This window comes from Carcharhinus amblyrhynchos, chromosome 26, assembly GCF_965287045.1.
Source record: "Carcharhinus amblyrhynchos chromosome 26, sCarAmb.v2.hapA, whole genome shotgun sequence".
Lineage (NCBI taxonomy): Eukaryota > Metazoa > Chordata > Chondrichthyes > Carcharhiniformes > Carcharhinidae > Carcharhinus > Carcharhinus amblyrhynchos.
This window is the reverse complement of record NC_137349.1, coordinates 39,694,983-39,714,051: the sequence shown is the minus strand read 5'-3', so window position 1 is coordinate 39,714,051 and position 19,069 is coordinate 39,694,983. Positions and strand designations below refer to the sequence as shown.

The 19,069-nt window shown below is 45.6% G+C and overlaps 1 protein-coding gene across 1 annotated transcript; it reads right to left on the bottom strand.

Annotated features, from left to right (window-relative positions):
- Positions 1-288: 288 nt before the first annotated feature.
- Positions 289-15,983, bottom strand: fam32a (family with sequence similarity 32 member A). Its single transcript, XM_080213057.1, has 4 exons — positions 15,871-15,983; positions 8,999-9,158; positions 7,575-7,628; positions 289-1,517 (listed from the first exon to the last, which is right to left on the bottom strand). Exons 1-4 carry the CDS (start codon positions 15,939-15,941, stop codon positions 1,449-1,451), a joined length of 354 nt encoding a protein of 117 aa, XP_080069183.1. The 5' UTR covers positions 15,942-15,983; the 3' UTR covers positions 289-1,448.
- Between the last annotated feature and the right edge of the window lie 3,086 nt (positions 15,984-19,069).

Sequence of the window (19,069 nt, the reverse complement as noted above, 5' to 3'; positions counted from 1 at the left end):
AAGTTAACATAGGGCTGCCAGCAGGAAGGATTTACCCACTTGAACAGCATTGAGAAATGCACACCTCACACCAGGATTCTGAATTTTCAGAGCATCAATCACAGGTATTTGCAATTTCTCTCCCGTTGCGTTCTAACATTTTTCATTCCTTTTTGGGTCGTGACAAACTGATCCTCAATCATAAGTTATAAAGAGCGAGATACCAGAGATTGTCAAGTGATGGCGGTGCGTGCAAAACTTAGTCCTAGGTTGCACTCTGTTTTGAATGAAGCACAAATATTTCTGCCGTGGGGTGTATTCAAAGATTTTATTTTGCCTTGTGCCGGTCTCAACCAACAGAAGGAAGGTAGCAATGAAGAAGTCACAGCCAGCAGGGTATATCGGTTAACCTGGCTCAGACAAGAGCTCAACTGAACTGACTGTACGTATCAGCATTGTGACTTGAAGTTTCTACTCCCGAGAACAGAAAGATCAAATCATTGACTAACATACAAAGACGCTTTTAGATTCCTCCACGTTCTGGTTGGTATAACTTACATGCTTGTGATGGTACTCCGAAACTCATTTGGTCAGACTCCACTCTCAACAATAGAAAGTACGTCAAGCATGCTCCTTTGCAAATCCTCATGTGGAATCCCAAATAAATTCAGCTGTTGGCTATGCACAGATGGATATCATAGAATTCCTACAGTACAGAAGGCGGCCATTCGGCCCATTGAGTCTGCAACAATCACAATCGCACCTTAGCCCAATTCCCGTAACCCACATATTTACCCTGCTAATCCCCTGACACTACAGTCAATTTAGCATGGCCAATCAACCTAACCTGCACATCTTTGCACTGAGGGGGGAAACCGGAGCACCTGGAGGAAACCCACACAGACACGGGGAGAATGTGCAAATTCCACACAGACAGCAACCGAGATCAGAATTGAACCTCGGTCCCTGGCTCTGTGAGGCAGTAACACTAACCACTGTGCCACCATGCCACCCCACAAGAGAGTCTCTTGAATGTTGTGTTAAATATTGTGCCTTCTACTTCTGCAAGGACCAGCAGGCTGGCTAGCTTCATGTCTCAATGTTGTGATACATATCTGGAAAAAGACCTACAATTATGCACGTTAGAAATAAACAAATTAACTCTGCCACAGCCTATTCCACTCATCATTCCCAGGCAAATATCTCACTCACGTGAATAGAGATGATCAGCAATTGGTTTTGCATAGCTGACATCACTTTTCTAGTTCAGGGAACAAACAAGAGCCAGTTAACCAGAGAAAAGATATTCATTAACTGGTACAAAATGTCGACAGATTCAGCAGCAGCCTTCAGGCCTCTTCCTCACAGACAGAGATCAAGTTTATCTTACTTTACTGCAGGTGCAAAGAATACAGAAAATAAAAGTTAAATTCCCAACAAAACGATGTACAAAAGCTCCCTCCATCTCCTCATTTGGTCCAGCTGACTTTGGGAATGTCGTAATGTTCTGTCAGCGTATCCAGGTGTCGGTTAAACTCCTGCAGGGAAAGCAAAGTTACACGTCAGCGTTCCGGGTAACAAACTATCCGGTGTCCAAAGGGACCAACCTCAAAGTTTGGCTGTGCTTGTGCGGAGACTCAGGTACAGAGAGAAAAGTGATGTCAGTACTGATGGAACACTGCTGGCACTACACACAGAATGCCTAGCCTTCTTCAGAAAGGTGCCTCTGAAGATTGCCACATGCCAAATCTTCGTCCAAAATCACATTGTTCACGACAGATGCACTCACAATTTAGTACCTTGTGCACCAGCCCATGACTGGGAATGGAGTAAAGTTTGGGCATACTTGGAGCACAAGAGTCTCATGGAGCAGCAGACAGTGCAAACTCTCATCTGGACTGCTTCACCCAGACCCAGAGCTCCCATCTGGACTGGTTCACCCAGACCCAGAGCTCCCATCTGGACTGGTTCACCCAGACCCAGAGCTCCCATCTGGACTGGTTCACCCAGACCCAGAGCTCCCACCTGGACTGGTTCACCCAGACCCAGAGCTCTCACCTGGACTGCTTCACCCAGACCCAGAGCTCCCACCTGGACTGGTTCACCCAGACCCAGAGCTCCCACCTGGACTGCTTCACTCAGACCCAGAGCTCTCACCTGGACTGCTTCACCCAGACCCAGAGCTCCCACCTGGACTGGTTCACCCAGACCCAGAGCTCCCACCTGGACTGGTTCACCCAGACCCAGAGCTCCCACCTGGACTGGTTCACCCAGACCCAGAGCTCCCACCTGGACTGGTTCACCCAGATCCAGAGCTCCCACCTTGACTGCTTCACCCAGACCCAGAGCTCCCACCTGGACTGCTTCACCCAGACCCAGAGCTCCCATCTGAACTGCTTCACCCAGACCCAGAGCTCCCACCTGGACTGCTTCACCCAGACCCAGAGCTCCCACCTGGACTGCTTCACCCAGACCCAGAGCTCCCACCTGGACTGCTTCACCCAGACCCAGAGCTCCCACCTGGACTGGTTCACCCAGACCCAGAGCTCCCACCTGGACTGGTTCACCCAGACCCAGAGCTCCCACCTGGACTGCTTCACCCAGACCCAGAGCTCCCAGCTGGACTGGTTCACCCAGACCCAGAGCTCTTGAAGGTCACTTTATTAATATACAACAGTACTCTTCATTCAAAACAACATTCTCTCATCTTTATTAGATACTTTGGGACACAGATTTCTACAGATCCCCCTGGGCTGGGTTGTGTGTGACACCACTGCAGCTGATTTTCATTCACAATAGCAGCTCAACACAAAATACACTGTGGCATGGTGCTAAATATGCACATTGCATAAATGACATGAAGACAATGTCATACTAAGTTAACTTCCTATCAACAATTTGCTTCCTCACAGCTCCAAAAATGAAAAGCTCTGAACAATTAATCAGCAGAAACAAATTGTTCAAAATAAGATTGAATGAGATTTCATTTTGGGAATGAGGAAGCAACAATTTAGCAGAAAAAAATCAACTCTTCTTTGAAGGGATTGGCAGCCTTTCTCCAAGCTGACGCTTTGCCACTAACTTAAACTAATTTGAACCATCACCTCTGAGCTGCCCTCCTACAGCAGTATCACCTCGAGATGAAGCTTTTCTTTCATTATCACCGAGTTCAAATTCTCCAACTCCCTCCATAACAGGTCGATTGGCCACGCTAAGAGATTGCCCCTTAGTGTCCAGGGATGCATAGGTTAGAGGGATTAGTGGGTGTAATATGTTAGGATATGGGGGTAGGGCCTGGGTGGGATTGTGTTCGGTGCAGACTCAATGGGCCGAAGGGCCTCTTTCTGCACTGTAGGGTTCTATACTTAACACTATAGGCGTATCTTCAGCACAGCAATTGCAGCATTGAACCACAGACTCCCAACAATGCAGGGGGAGGCCATTTGGTGCATCAAGTCTGCACTGAATCTCCAGAAGTACATGTAACTCAGGCCCAGTCCCCTGCCCTATCCCTGTAACCCTGCTCATTTACTATGGCTAATCCACCCAACCTACAGAGTTTTGGACACTAAGAGGCAATTTAGCACCTAACCCCACACATCTTTGGACTGTACAAGGAAACCGGAGCACCCAGAGGAAACCCACACCCACACAGGGAGAAGGTGCAAACTCCACACAGACAAGGCTGGAATAGAATCCGGGTCCCTGGTGCTGTGAGGCAGCAGTACTAACCACTGAGCTTCAGTTCCATAAAATGGCCAATTGAAACCTTAACTAGGGCAATTAGAACAGACAATAGATTAGGGCCTTGTCAGCGACTCCCATATCTCAATTTTTTTTTAAATAGCCAATTCAAAAATGCTCCATGTGCCATTTAGCTCTCAAACGAGTTTCTCAGAAATATGAGTCAGAGAAAGGCTGAAGTTCAGACACCTCACAATATCATCTTGATACTGGGAGGCATTGTGTATAAACCAGCCCCTCACACAGGGCAACTTCCCAAAGTCACAGGTTTTGTGGGTGAATGTTTTGATGAAAAGTACACCCAAAATGTCCAATTTTCTGACAGACTCTGTATCTTTCACGGGTTTAACAGACAGCGGCTGTTTCTCTCTCTTTGGAAAACTGAGTGAGGGAGGAGTAGGTTGATGGTCACATCCCTGAAAGATCATTTCCTGTCTGCCTTTATGTTCATTGTTTAGTTCTTTGTGGCTGACTGGAGAACGCAGCCGGGTGTTTGATTTAGCTCCGTGTACCAGTCAGGGACTGGATAATGCGGGAGGGTTCTGAGGTGTACTATCGCAGCCACAACACAGTGTGGGGCTGTAACCACCCCATGATCAAGGGTTGGCTGATGCTATTCGCAGACATTGGGGAGCACAGTGCCACCCAAGGGTAGAAATCAGACACTGCAACCAACTGCACAGCAAAACCGAGTAAGAATATAAACAGTATACAGCACAGAAACAGGCCATTCAGCCCAGTGGCATTATGGTGTCCACAGGCCTCCTCATAAACCTGATTAGTTTATCATCCATCTCCCTCCTTTCCGTATCTCTGTCTTCTATGATCTCTTCTTTTAACACCAAAGCAAAGTAATTACTCAAATGTTCTGCCGTTGTAATGTCACAGTCATGTCTTCGCTCATAGATTGTGACACATCTGATCCTAATGTTTCATTAGCTAATATGTCTGTGGAATATTTTTCTATTTCCTTTTCGTATAGCTTCATTTAATTTTATTATTCCTCCATGCAATTCGATCACGGCTGATCTCATCTTTGCCTCAATTCCACTTTCTTGCCCATTCACCATAGCCCTTCAAACCCTTACCAATTAAGGATCTGTCCGCCTCTTCCTTAACTTTACTCAATGTCCTGGTAGCCACCATGTTCTGGGGTAGCAAATTCCACAGACCCTTCGAGAGAGTTAAGTTCTCCTTATCCCTGTTTTAAATCTGCTACTCCTTACCCTAAATGTATGACCTCTTGTTCTGGATTGCTCTATAAGAGGAAATACCTTCATCACATTTACATTGTCAATCCCCCTTATAATAGAATCATAGAAAATCTACAGCACAAACAGGCCCTTCGGCCCACAAGTGCGCAGATCATATCACTACCTACTAGGCTTACCTATAACCCTCAATCCTATTAAATCCCATGTACTCATACAGAAGTCTCTTAAAAGGCCCTTTTGAATTTGCCTCCACCACCACCGATTCCACTCACCTCCTCATCTTGTACACTTCTATTAGATCCCCTCTCATTCTTCGGAGCTCTAGGGACTATTGGCCTAAACTGCCCAATCTCTCTTCATAAGTCAAACCACCTCCAATGCAACTACATCCCTCCTCAAATAAGGGGACCAAAACTGTACACAATGTTCTCAGTCCAGTCTCACGATGCTTTGTACAGGAGCAGCAACACTTCACTACTTTTATATTCCATTCCTTTAGCAATAAATGCCAAAATTTGCCTTCCTGATTACTTGCCATACCTACATGCTAGTCTTTTGCAACTCATGCTTTCTTCCTTTAATTTCAGCTCTGAACTTCTCTCGATTCATTCTTGGTGTGTCTCACCTTTTTTTTAGTGGAATTATTTTCCCCCTTTTTAATATCTCTGACTGCTGTTCTCTCTGTTGATTTATTTTCTAGTTTATTCCTCCCTCAAAGTTAGCTTTTATCAATGTATTATTTAGGTCTTTTCCCTCCGTAGAATTGTTACAGCACAGGGATAAGCTACTTAGCCTGTTTGGCTAATGGAGTTTAATGCGGAAAAGTGTGAGGTGATTCACTTTGGAAAGAGTAACAGGATTACAGAGTATTGGGCTAATGGAAGGACTCTTGGTAGTGTGGAGGCAAATGGAATTTAATGTTGGCAAGTGCGAGGTGGTCCACTTTGGTAGGAATAATGGTAGGAAGGATTATTACTTATGTGGCGAAAAACTGCAGCAGGCGTCGGAGCAGAGGGACCTCGGGGTCCTTGTGCATGAGTCGCAAAAACCCAGCCTGCAGGTGCAGCAGGTGGTCAGGAAGGCGAATGGGATGCTGGCCTTCATAGCGAGGGGGATTGAATATAAAAGTAGGGAGGTCTTGCTGCGGCTATATAGGGCATTGGTGAGGCCGCAGCTGGAGTACTGTGTGCAGTTTTGGGCGCCGTACTTACGCAAGGATATTTTGGCCTTGGAGGGAGTGCAGAGGAGGTTTACTAGGCTGATGCCGGAGTTGAGGGGGTTGAGCTATGAGGAGAGGCTGAATAAACTAGGCTTGTACTCGTTAGAGTTTAGAAGAATGAGGGGAGATCTCATTGAGACATATAAGATGATGAATGGGATGGATAGGATAGAGGTGGAGAGACTCTTCCCGCTCAGAAAGGACAGTAGGACTAGGGGGCACAGCCTCAAGATAAAGGGGGGGCGGTTTAGAACGGAGTTGAGGAGGAACTTCTTCACTCAAAGGGTGGTGAATCTCTGGAATTCTCTGCCCGTTGAAGTGGTGGAGGCTGTCTTGCTAAATATTTTTAAGACACGGGTTGATGGGTTTTTGATAAGAGAGGGGATTAAGGGTTATGGGGAGAGGGCGGGAATGTGGAACTGAGCCACGGCAGATCAGCCATGATCTTATTGAATGGCGGGGCAGGCTCGAAGGGCTAGATGGCCTACTCCTGCTCCTATTTCTTATGTTCTTACAAGCAGAGAGATCTCGGTGTACATGTGCATAGATCCCTGAAAGTTGATAAGGTTGTTAAGAAGGCGTACGGTGTGTTAGCTTTTATTGGTAGAGGGATTGAATTTTGGAGCCGTGAGATCATGTTGCAACTGCACAAAACTCTGGTGCGGCCGCACTTGGAGTATTGCGTACAGTTCTGGTCACCGCATTATAAGAAAGATGTGGAAGCACTGGAAAGGGTCCAGAGGAGGTTTACCAGGATGTTGCCTGGTATGGTGGGAAGGTCTTACGAGGAAAGGCTGAGGGACTTGAGGTTGTTTTCGTTAGAAAGAAGAAGGTTAAGAGGTGACCTAATTGAGGCATACAAGATGATCAGAGGATTAGATAGGGTGGACAGTGAGAGCCTTTTTCCTCGGATGGTGATGGCTAACACAAGGGGACATAGCTTTAAATTGAGGGGTGATAAATATAGGACGGATGTCAGAGGTAGGTTCGTTACTCAGACGGTAATAAGGGCGTGGAATGCCCTGCCTGCAGCAGTTGTGGACTCGCCAACTTTAAGGACATTCAAATGGTCAGTGGATAGGCATATGGATAACATTGGAATAGCTTAGGTTAGAGGGTCATTAGATTCGTTCCACTAGTCGGTGCAACATTGAGGGCCGAAGGGTCTGTACTGCGCTGTAATGTTCTATGTTATTAGTATTTTAACCCTTTTACCGCTGTGATTATTATTATCTAGATGCACCTCCATCCTTACTTCTTTTATTTGCTCTGCTTAATTTCCCATTCCTAAACTCAGAAAAGATTCTTCTCTTGTTGGAGATGATCAGTCAGAATTAGTTTTGTCTTTATAAGGTTTCTGACAAATTTTAAATATCAATAAGGTATTACATTTAAGCCAAAGAAGATGAACACCTTACCTCCACGCTCTGCTTGTGAGTTTTTGATGCCTTCTTCAGAATTCTTTCAATTTGCTGCAAGAAATTAAAGAGCAGGAAGAAAGTGAGGAGGACTGGACTGCGTTCTCTACAAAGGTAAGGGAAGTCGTAGCTTTGAGTTACGGGCAGCATTGGAAAAAAAAACTAAAACAAAGGCCAGGGGAGGGAGGTGAGACAGATAGAGGACCTGGAAAGTACTTTAGTAGAGAACAGCAAACAATGAAATGGCAGCATTTCTCACATCATCCTAACCGTTCCTTATTCTCCATTTTATGAGTGAGCACATGCACAAGACAGAGGGGGAGAATGACATCTCCCCTTACCCTTGTTCTGTTCCTTTTTAAGTGTCATTCTTCCACAATTTCTTCCCATTCTAACTGAGGGTGCAGAGCTAACACATCAATGAATCTGTCCTCTCCACAGATACGGGCTGGTTAACTGAGTATTTCTGGCATTTTCTGGTTTTGTTTCACATTTCCAGGACCTGCAGAATTTTGCTAATCTTTTGGAGCCCCCAGGCTGATCAGGGCCTTGGCAATCTGACTGTGGTGAGCTCAGAGACCTCAGGTAAAAGTTGTGCTTAGCTCAAAAGTAGTACACTAGTGTGTTCCTTTAGTAGAGACTAATCATCCATCATGCAAACCAGCCTCCCATCCACTGACTCTGTCTACACTTCCCGTTGCCTCGGCAATGTAGTCAGCATAATTAAGGACCCCATACTGCCTGGACATTCTCGGTTCCTTCTTCTTCTGAGGTTGCATACCAACTGACTCAAGAACTGCTTCTTCCCTGCTGCCAACAGACACATGAATGGACCGACCTTGCATTAAGTTGATCTTTCTCTACACCCTAGCTATGATTGTAACACTACGTTCTGCACTCTCTCCTTTCCCTCTCTATGAATGGCATGCTTTGTCTGTGTAGCACATAAGAAACAATGCTTCTCACTGTTTGCTAACACGTGACAATAATAAATCAAATCAAATCTTATCTAACGGACTGTTTACCTCAGGGATCAGAAACATGCTCTATACAAGGATGGTTAAAAGCTCAGGAATTACACTGCCTTTCACATTATACCTGTTAGACCCAGTTTAAGACAGGATCCTGGGTACCTCACCCACTGCTCCAAATACTCACTACAGCATTACTACCAGCAGATCACCAACCTGGTCAACATGAGGAGCACAGTGGCACTGGAGGAAGGGGATGGGGTAGATTCCATGGACATATTTGAGAGAATTCTACCCAATGTCTTTCCTTCACCATTACGCTGCATCTTTAGGTCTCTTTAGAGGGGCCCCACACCCAAAACATTAACTCTTTACAAACACAGACTGACCAGCTTTACACTTAGAAATCTCTGGCTAGGAACTTTATGATACTCGCAGTATGTAGCAGCTCACCCGCTTCTCCTGCATCTTATCAAATGCCTTCTGTGCTGGAGTTCTTTTGTCCACAGGCACTCTCTTATGCTCTCCAGCCTCCTCACTCGCTGTATGCTGCTTCTGATTTGAGGTGATCTGCTCCAGGATTTTCTTACTTTCTTTATTCTTCTTTTTCTTCCTTTTTCAGAAAAATACAAAGGATCTGAATTTTAGCACTTGTCTTGAAGAGCTGAGACTGGGTGGGGGGAGGCAAGCTGAGACTTGGGGGGGAGGCAAGCTGAGACTGGGGGCGGGGGGAGGCAAGGTGAGCTGAGACTTGGGGGGGGGGGGGTGAGGAGGCGAGCTGAGACTGTGGGGGGGAAAAAACGTGAACCCATCAGCGGAGAACTGGGATAATAATCATAGAATACAATCATAAAGCCATTGAGTCTGCACCGACCACAATCCCACCCAGGCCTCATGCCCATAACACGCTGCTAATCCCTTGACACTAAGGGGCAATTTAACTTGGCTAATCCACCTAACCCACACATCTGTGGAGCGGAGGTGGGTAGGGAGGGAGAAGAGAGGGAGGAAAGAGGCTTCACCCTTCAGGCTAAGCTGCAGAGACAGACACAAACATTCCAGAAAGGATGAAGGTAAAAACTTAATTTAAAGCATACAGCAAGAGAATATAGCCTCAGCTCCTGAACGTGCACCCATGGTTCTCTCACTACTCCATGAGTTCTCGTACAGACACAGTATCCAGAAGGTGTATTTTGGGAATAGTGTAAACAATTTTGAAATAATTGGAACTCCGAATTTGTCAGTCTCACAACCAGCAATTCAATACTTAGACAAACAGACAGAATCCCACATCTGTCTTTATAAAATCTCAGTAATAATACTTACACAATTCAGAGAAGTGAGAGGGCAAAACACTATGGGGCAGATTTTGGTCTGTGAGCAGTGGTAATAGGGGACTCACAGTGAGGCACAGACAGGCGTTTCTGTAGCTGCGATTGAGACTCCAGAATGGTGTGTTACCTCACTGGTGCCAGGGTCAAGGATGTCTCTTAGTGGTTGTAGGACATTCTTAAGGGGGAGGGTGAGCACCAGAGGTCGTTGTACACATTGGTACCAATGACATAGATAGGAAAAGGATCCTGAAGTATGAATATAGAGTTAGGCAGAAGGCTGAAGTGCAGGACCTCAAAAGGTAGTAATTTCGGGACTATTGCTGGTGCCACATGCTAGTGAGAGTAGGAATAGGAAGATTAGGCAGACGAGTGCATGGCTTGACAGCTGGCGCACGGGGCAGGGATTCAGATTTGTGGACCATTGGGATCTCTTCTGTTCCAGAGAGACGGGTTACATCTGAACTGCAGGGGGACGAATATCCTGGTGGGGAGATTTGCTGGAACCACTCGGGAGGGTTTAAACTAGTTTGGCCAGGGGATGGGATCCAAAGCAGTAGGGAGACAGAAGAGAAGTTAAAGAGAGCACATTAAACAGTAAAAGCAGTAATCCTAGTACCAGACAGATCAGGCAAAAACAGAGCAGAGAGCAAGGGAGGTCCAGATTAAACTGCATTTACTTCAATGCAAGGGGCCTGATGGGCAAGCCAGGGCATAGATGGGTACATAGAACTGGGATATTATAGCTATTACTGAAACATGGTTAAGGGAGTTATAAGAAGAGGCTGGATAAACATTTTCCCCTGGAGCGTAGGAGGCTTAGGGGTGATCTTATAGAGGTCTATAAAATAATAAGGGGCATAGATAAGGTAGATCTTTTCCCAAAGGTAGAGGAGTCTAAAACTCAGGGGCATAGGTTTAAGGTGAGACGGGAGAGAGACAAAAGGGTCCAGAGGGGAAATATTTTCACATAGTGAGTGGTGAGTGTCTGGAATGAGCTGCCAGAGATAGTAGTAGGCAGGTAAAATTTTGTCTTTTAAAAAGCATTTATACAGTTACGTGGGTAAGACGGGTATAGAGGGATATGGGCAACTGGGAATAGTTTAATAGTAAAAACTGGGCAGCATGGACAAGTTGGGCCAAAGGGCTTGTTTCTATGCTGTAAACCTCAATGACTGAGTGCTGGAATCAGTGCCTTTTCTGAAATATATAAATGATTCCAATCTTGGAACACTGAGTAGAATTTCAAAAATGCTGATGATACCAAACTTGGAGGTGTGGTAAACATGAGAATGAAATGAATCAACTACATCAGGAGGTGAAAATGGCAGAATGGGCAGGCAAGCAACAGATGGAGAAGTGTGAGGTTATGCATTTTGGCTAACGGGATAGGAAGAGGCAACATAGACTAAATGGCACAATTCTAAAGAGTGTGCAGGAACAGAGGAACCTGGGAGTATATGTGTATAGATCTCTGTAGGCAGTGGAACATATCGAGTACAGATGCTATAGGAAAGGAGCTAAGAGAGGAGGGGGAATTTGCACTCTTGATTAGGGAAAACATCACAACAGTAAAGAGAAGGGATATTTCTGAGGGTTTGCCCACTGAGTCTATATGGGTACAACTGAGAAATAAGAAGGAAATCACTTTGATAGGGTTGTACTATAGGCCCCCAAATAGCCAGTGGTAAATTGAGGAGCAAATATGTAAGGAGATTTCAGATAGCACCAAGAAAAATAGGGTGGTAATAGTAGGGGGATTTAACCTTCCCAACATGATTGGGAAAGCGATAGCATTTGTGGCTTGGATAGAGAGAAATTTGTTGAGTATATTCAAGAGGAATTTCTCATTCAGTATGTGGATGGCCTGACAAGAGAGGGGGCAAAACTTGACCTCCTCTTGGGAAATAGGGAAAGGCAGGTGACAGAAGACCTTGGGACCAGTGACCATAATTCCATTAGTTTTAAGATAGCTATGGAGAATGATAGGTCTGGTCCAAAAATTAGAATTCTAAATTGGGACAAGGCCAATTTTGATGGTATTAAACAGGAACTTTCAAAAGTTGATGGGGGAGTCTTTTGGCAGACAAAGGAATGGCTGATACGTGGCAGGCTTTCACAAGTGTGTTAACCAGGATTCAGATAAGCACATTCTTAGAGCAAAGGGCAAGGCTGGTATCCCTGGATGATTTGGGATATTGAGACCTTGGATTAAAAGGAGGAGGTACATGGCATGCATAGACAGCTGGGATCAAGTAGACCCCTTGAAGAGTATAAAAGGTTAGGAGTAGAGTTAAGAGAGAAATCAGGAGAGCAAAAAGGGAACACGAGATTGTTTTGGCAGATAAGGCAAAGGAGAATCCAAAGGGCTTCTACAAATACATGAAGGGCAAAAGAGTGTCAAGGGACAGAGTAGGGCCGCTTAAGGATCAACAAGGTCATCTATGTGCGGATCTACAAGAAATGGGTGAGATCTTAAATGAATATTTCTCATCAGTATTTACTGTTGAGAAAGATATGGATGTTAGAGAACTTGGGGAAATAAATAGTGATGTCTTGAGGAGTGTATATATTACAAAGGTGGTGGCGCTGGAAGTCTTAAAGCGCATCAAGGTAGATAAATCCCTGGGACGAAATGAAGTGCATCCCAGGACGCTGTGGGAGGCTAGGGAGGAAACTGCAGGCCCCCTGGCAGAGATATTTGAATCATGGACAGCCACAGGTGAGGTGAGATTGGAGGGTGACAAATGTTGTGCCTTTGTTTAAAAAGGGCTGCATAAAAAAGCCTGGGAACTACAGGCCAGTGAGCAAGTTGTTGGAAGGAATTCCGAGAGACAGGCTCTACAGGCATTTAGAGACACAAGGACTGATTAAGGACAGTCAGCATGGCTCTGTGAATGGAAAATCCTATCTCACAAATTTGATTGAGTTTTTTGAAGGGGTAACGAAGAAGGTAGATCAGGGCAGTGCAGTTAATGTTGTTCACATGGACTTGAGCAAGGCCTTTGACAAGGTACCATATGGAAGGTTACTGCATAAGGCTAAATCTCACTGGATCCAGGGTGAGGTAGCAAATGGATACTAAACTGGCTGACAGAAGACAGGGTGGTTGTAGAGGGTGGTTTTTCAAACTGGAGGTCTGTGACCAGTAGTGTGCCTCAGGGATCAGTGCAGGATCCTCTGTTATTTATCATTTATATTTATGATTTGGATGAGAATATAGGAGGCATGGTTAGTAAGTTTGCAGATGACACTAAGATTGGTGGCATAGTGGACAGTGAAGAAAGTTATCTGGGATTGCAACAGGATCTTGATTAATTGGGCCAATGGGCTGATGAGTGGCAGATGGAGTTTAATTTAGATAAATGCAATGTGATGTATTTTGGTAGATCGAAGTAGGGCAGGACTTACTCAGTTAATAGTAGGGCGTTGGGGAGAGTTATAGAGCAAAGGGATCTGGAGATACAGGTTCATAGCTCCTTGAAAGTGGATTGACAGGTGGACAGGATGGTGAAGAAGGCATTCGGCATGCTGGGTTTCATTAGTCAGAACACTGAACACAAGAGTTGGGACATCTTGTTGAAGTTGTACAAGACATTGGTAAGGCCACATTTGGAATACTCTGTGCAATTCTGGTCACCCTCTTATAGAAAGGATATTATTAAATTAGAAAGAATGGAGAAAAGATTTACTAGGATGCTACTGGGACTTGATAGTTTGAGTTATAAGAGGAGGCTGGATAAACGACGACTTTTTTCCCTGGAGCGTAGGAGGCTGAGGGGTGATCTTATAGATGTCTATAAAATAATAAGGGGCATAGATAAGGTAGATCTTTTCCCAAAGGTAGGGGAGTCTAAAACTCGGGGGTATAGATTTAAGGTGAGAGGGGAGAGATACAAAAGGGTCCAGAGGGAAAATATTTTCACATAGTAAGTGGTAGGTGTCTGGAATGAGCTGCCAGATAGTAGTAGGCAGGTAAAATTTTGTCTTTTAAAAAGCATTTATACAGTTACATGGGTAAGACGGGTATAGAGTGTTATGGGCAACTGGGAATAGTTTAGTATTAAAACTGGGCAGCATGGACAAGTTGGGCCAAAGGGCTTGTTTCTATGCTGTAAACCTCAATGACTCAGTGCTGGAATCAGTGCCTTTTCTGAAATATATAAATGACTCCGATCTTGGAACACTGAGTAGAATTTCAAAAATGCTGATGATACCAAAATTGGAGGTGTGGTAAACATGAGAATGAAATGAATCAACATCAGGAGGTGAAAATGGCAGAATGGGCAGGCAAGCAACAGATGGACACGTGTGAGGTTATGCATTTTGGTTAAAGGGATAGGAAGAAGCAACATAGACTAAATGGCACAATTCTAAAGGGTGTGCAGGAACAGAGGAACCTGGGAGTATATGTGTATAGATCTCTATAGCCGGTGGAACATATTGAGAAAATCGTTAACAAAGTATCTGGAATCTTGGACTTCATAAACAGGTACTGGAGTACAAAAGCAGGTCAGTTACGGAGAACCTGTATAAAGTTTTGGTAGGCCCTAATCAGAGTGTTGTGTTTAGTTCTGGAAACCACATTTTAAGAAAGGTGTGAGGGTCCTTAAGAGGAGATAATTCAGAGAGATTCCTGGAAAGGGGAATTTTTAGCTCCAACGATGAGTTGGAGAAGCTGGGATTGATTCCTTGGAGCAAAGGCTGTTGAACTAAGAACAAAGAAAAGTACAGCACAGGAACAGGCCCTTTGGCCCTCCAAGCCTGTGCCGATCATGATCCTGCCTAAACTAAAACCGGATGCACTTAGAGTCCATATCCTTCCATTCCCATCCTATTCATGTATTTGTCAAGTTGCCCCTTAAACACTGCCCCCGAGCAGCGTGTTCCAGACATTCACCACCGTCTGTGTAAAAAAAAACTTTGTCCCGTGCATCTCCTCTAAACTTTTCCCTATGCACCTATGTCCCCGAGATCAAGATAGTGAGGCACAACCTCCCCTTCACAAACCCATGTTGTCTATCACTAGTGAGTTCATTTGATTCTAAACGTGAATAAATCCTATACTTAAGGATCTTTTCCAATAATTTCCCTATCACCGACATAAGGCTCGCCTATAATTTCCTGGATAATCCTTGTTGCCCTTCTTAAACAGTGGAATGAAGGGAGAATTGATAGGGCTTTACAAAATTATGTTATAATTAGGTAGATAAGGATAATCAGTTCCTATTAGTTGATGGTACAAGGACAAGGGAACACAGATTTAAGGTTTGGGCAAGAGATGCAGAGCAGATGTGAGGAAGAACTATTCTTCTGCCATGAGTGGTACTGCCGGGGTGCACACTCCGTGGGAGGGAGGAAAAAGCAGAAACAACCAGCAAAGAGAAATGAGATGGGCACTTGATAGAAACAGATTTGAAGAGTGAGGGGGAGTCAGCAGAGGAATGGGAGTGACAGAATTTTTTTGCAGAAAGTCAGCATACATTCAATAGACCAAATGGCCACCTGCTGCTGTGCCATAATGAGGTGCACTCAACGACCTCACTCACAGCCCCCAGCACAAAAATCAAGCTGACTCTGACTGCAGCATTGAGGGAGCACAGCAGTGTTTGAAATGTGTGGGTGGATTGGATTGTACCCTTGTGTCCCAAGATGTGTAAATTAGGGAGATTAGCTGTGTAAATATGTGAGGTTAAGAGAATGGGGCATGGGATGAGCCAGGATAAGATGCTATCAGAGAGTCAGTGCTGAGTCAATGGGTCGAATGGTCTCTTCTGTACTGAAGGCAATGTGATGTTCTAATTTGAAAGACACATTCTAAGACATGCACCACTCCCTCAGCGCTGACACCCCCCCCACCCACCGACAGTGCGGCGCTCCCTCAGCGCTGAGTGCCTGGTTCAGAGGCCCCGGTCTGGGCTAGGCCCTGATCCTGGGCCGGGGGCTCCCACCCCGGGCCGGTCTCACTCCTCCTCACCCAGCCCCGGTTCTCACTTTTTTGCTCCGAAATCAGAAACTCCTTTCAGCCGCAGAGCCCCGCGCGACACCCCTCCATACTCCGCCATCTTCCCGGAACCGGAAACCGCGCGGCAACAACAACACCAACACCTGCTCCCAGCCCCGCCCTCTACAACAACAACACCAGCTCCCAGCCCCGCCCCCTACAACAACAACACCAACACCTGCTCCCAGCCCCGCCCCCTACAACAACAACACCTGCTCCCAGCCCCGCCCCCTACAACTACGACACCAAAACCTGCTCCCAGCCCCGCCCCTACAACAACACCAACACCTGCTTCCAACCCCGCCCCCTACAACAACAACACCAACACCTGCTCCCAACCCCGCCCCTACAACAACACCAACAGCTGCTCCCAACCCCGCCCCCTACAACAACAACACCAACACCTGCTCCCAACCCCGCCCCCTACAACAACAACACCAACACCTGCTCCCAACCCCGCCCCCTACAATAACAACACCAACAACTGCTCCCAGCCCCGCCCCCGACAACAACACCAACACCTTGTCACAGCCCTGCCCCCACAACAACAACACCAACACCTGGCCCCAGCCCCGCCCCCTACATCACCAACACCAACACAGCTTTAAAGCTCATTTATCCTCTTTACCTTCAGGTCTTGAAAGCTGAATCATTAATTGTGTTGCTTTCTTCACAGATACTGCCAGACCTGCTGAGTTTCCCCAGAGTATTCTGCTTTTAACTTGATGAGTATTTTTCCCTGGTGCAATTTCTGTCTTCATTCCACATTTTATTTTTATCTATTATTGTCACAAGTAAGCTTTCATTAACATTTCAATAAAGTTACTGTGAAAACCCCCTTGTCGCCACACTCTGGCGCCTGTTTGTATACACAGGGAGAATCTAACATGGATAATGCACTGTAACCAGCACGTCTTTCAGATTGTGGGAGGAAACCGGAGCACCCAGAGGAAACCCACGCAGACACAGGGAGAACGTGCAAACTCCACACACACACACACACACACACACACACATACACACACAATGACCCAAGGCTGGAATTGAACCCGGGTTCCTGGCGCTGTGAGGCAGTAGTGTTAACACTGTGCCACTGCGCTGCCCCATCTGCAGTATTTTGCTTTTCGTTATGCCCCAAGCTTCTGCTTAAATTCAAATCAGGCAAATTGATTGGTTTAGTTGGAAAAGATGCATAGGACAGGGTCCTGTATATGTATATAGCACATATAAGTCAGCCGCATTGCCAAGCCGACTGATAATCTTAACCTGATTGTTCATGTAATTCTGAGCACAATCAGGATTGTTTAGGAAGTATTGTCCACTCCCGGAATCACATCTAACATTAGACATTATGCTCTGAGTTTTGCAAGCACAGGCTGACTGTGTACGGTCTGGACTATAGCCACAGCGATCTCCGTTTGTCACTAGCTGTTGTGTGATTCTCACATATCACAGCAGCACTTCTCTTTGGTAACCTGAGAATAATTAGCTTCACCATAGCTCAGATTCTTTGGGGAAATGAATCGGAAACTTGGCACTTCACGCTACTACTGGGCAGGAGCAGTGACGGGGCAGCTCTGTCCAATGTTCAACTACTTGGGTGGGGCATTAAACGAAAATCCCATCTTCCCTCTCAGATGAATGTCAGTAGTCTCTGGCACTGTGCCAATGAAGAGTAGGGGAATTCTCACTAGTTTCTTTGCCATTCTCTTCACCAACAACACTAAAGACAGATTAACTATTCAGTGATGTCTATTTCACTGACACTGGGGTGTCTGTGAAAGCTGTGTGTGTAATAGTGAAACCTTTCCATTTCATTATCAGAATTGAATCCAATTTTCATACAATATTGTTTCCCATTTTTTTTTCTCCTTTTCAATTTTCTCCACACTCCGCCGAATGTATGAGACCCTCTTACTGGGCACACTTACTCTGCCAACAGTCAATCATGAGTTCCCGATCTCAATTCCTATTACTATGTCAGTCTGTGACAGCTGGGCACTGTAAAAAGTCTCACAACACCAGAATAAAGTCCAACAGGTTTACTTGATAGCACGAGCTTTTGGAGCACTGCTCCTTCATCAGGTGAACTCACTCACAATGAAAGCTCGTGCTACCAAATAAACCTGTTGGACTTTAACCTGGTGTTGTGAGATTTCTCACTGTGGCACAGTCCAACGCCGGCACCTCCACAACATGGCGACAGGTGTTACCATGGTAAATGCATGGGGTTATGAGGATAGGGTGGAGGGGGGGGTGGGCATCTTTTGGAGAGCTGGGGCAAACTTGATGGGCCGAATGGCCTCTGTAGGGATTCTATGGTTCTAAATTCGAAGAAAGGTGGCTAGGACGACCACTGGTGGAGACGACAACATATCCCTCAGTCTGCCAACACCTAAGTACGCAAAAATAATTACAAGCTGAAGGTCTGTCTTTATTAAATCAAGTGTGTCATGGAGAACGGCTGCAAAAGTGACTAATGCAAGTAATATTTATCAATAGTAACTATGCTAATAACTAATATATGGCGTATTACTAATACAGAACCGTAGAAAATTACAGCTCAGAAACAGGCCTTTTGGCCCCTGTGCCGGATCATTTTTTGCCCAGTCCCACTGACCTGCACTTGAACCATCTCCCTCCACACCTCTCTCATCCATGAACCCCTCCAAGTTTTTCTTAAATGTTAAAAGTGACCCCACATTTATCCGGCAGCTCATTCCACACTCCCACCACTCTCTGCGTGAAGAAGCCCCCCTGCTAATATTCCCTTTTCTCCTTTCACCCTTAACCCATGCCCTCTGGTTTTTTTCTCCCCTAGCCTCAGTGGAAAAAGCCTGCTTGCATTCACTCTATCTATACCCATCAAAATCTTATACATCTCTATCAAATCTCCCCTCATTCTCCAGGGAATAAAGTCCTAACCTATTCAATCTCTCTCTCTCTGTGACTCAGCATCTCAAGTCCCCACAACATCCTTGTGAACCTTCTCTGCACTCTTTCAACCTAATTTACATCCTTCCTGTAATTAGGTGACCAAAACTGTACACAATGCTCTAATATCTATGGTTTGCTGATGGTGTGAGGCTGTAGGCTAGATTTGCAACCAGTGACCAGGCTCCAGCGTCTTCCCCAGGCATGAGGTTGCAAATTAGGGTCGGCAATGGTGTTAGGCTCGGGGTTAATGTG

Excerpts from the sequence above, each read along its gene's own strand:
- fam32a (XM_080213057.1), bottom strand. The coding sequence starts at position 15,941 with ATGGCGGAGTATGGAGGGGTGTCGCGCGGGGCTCTGCGGCTGAAAGGA. Across the intron at positions 9,159-15,870 it reads TCTGATTTCGGAGCAAAAAA|GAAGAAAAAGAAGAATAAAG; the intron begins GTGAGAACCGGG and ends TTTCTGAAAAAG. Across the intron at positions 1,518-7,574 it reads CTCACAAGCAGAGCGTGGAG|GAGTTTAACCGACACCTGGA; the intron begins GTAAGGTGTTCA and ends CTTTCCCTGCAG.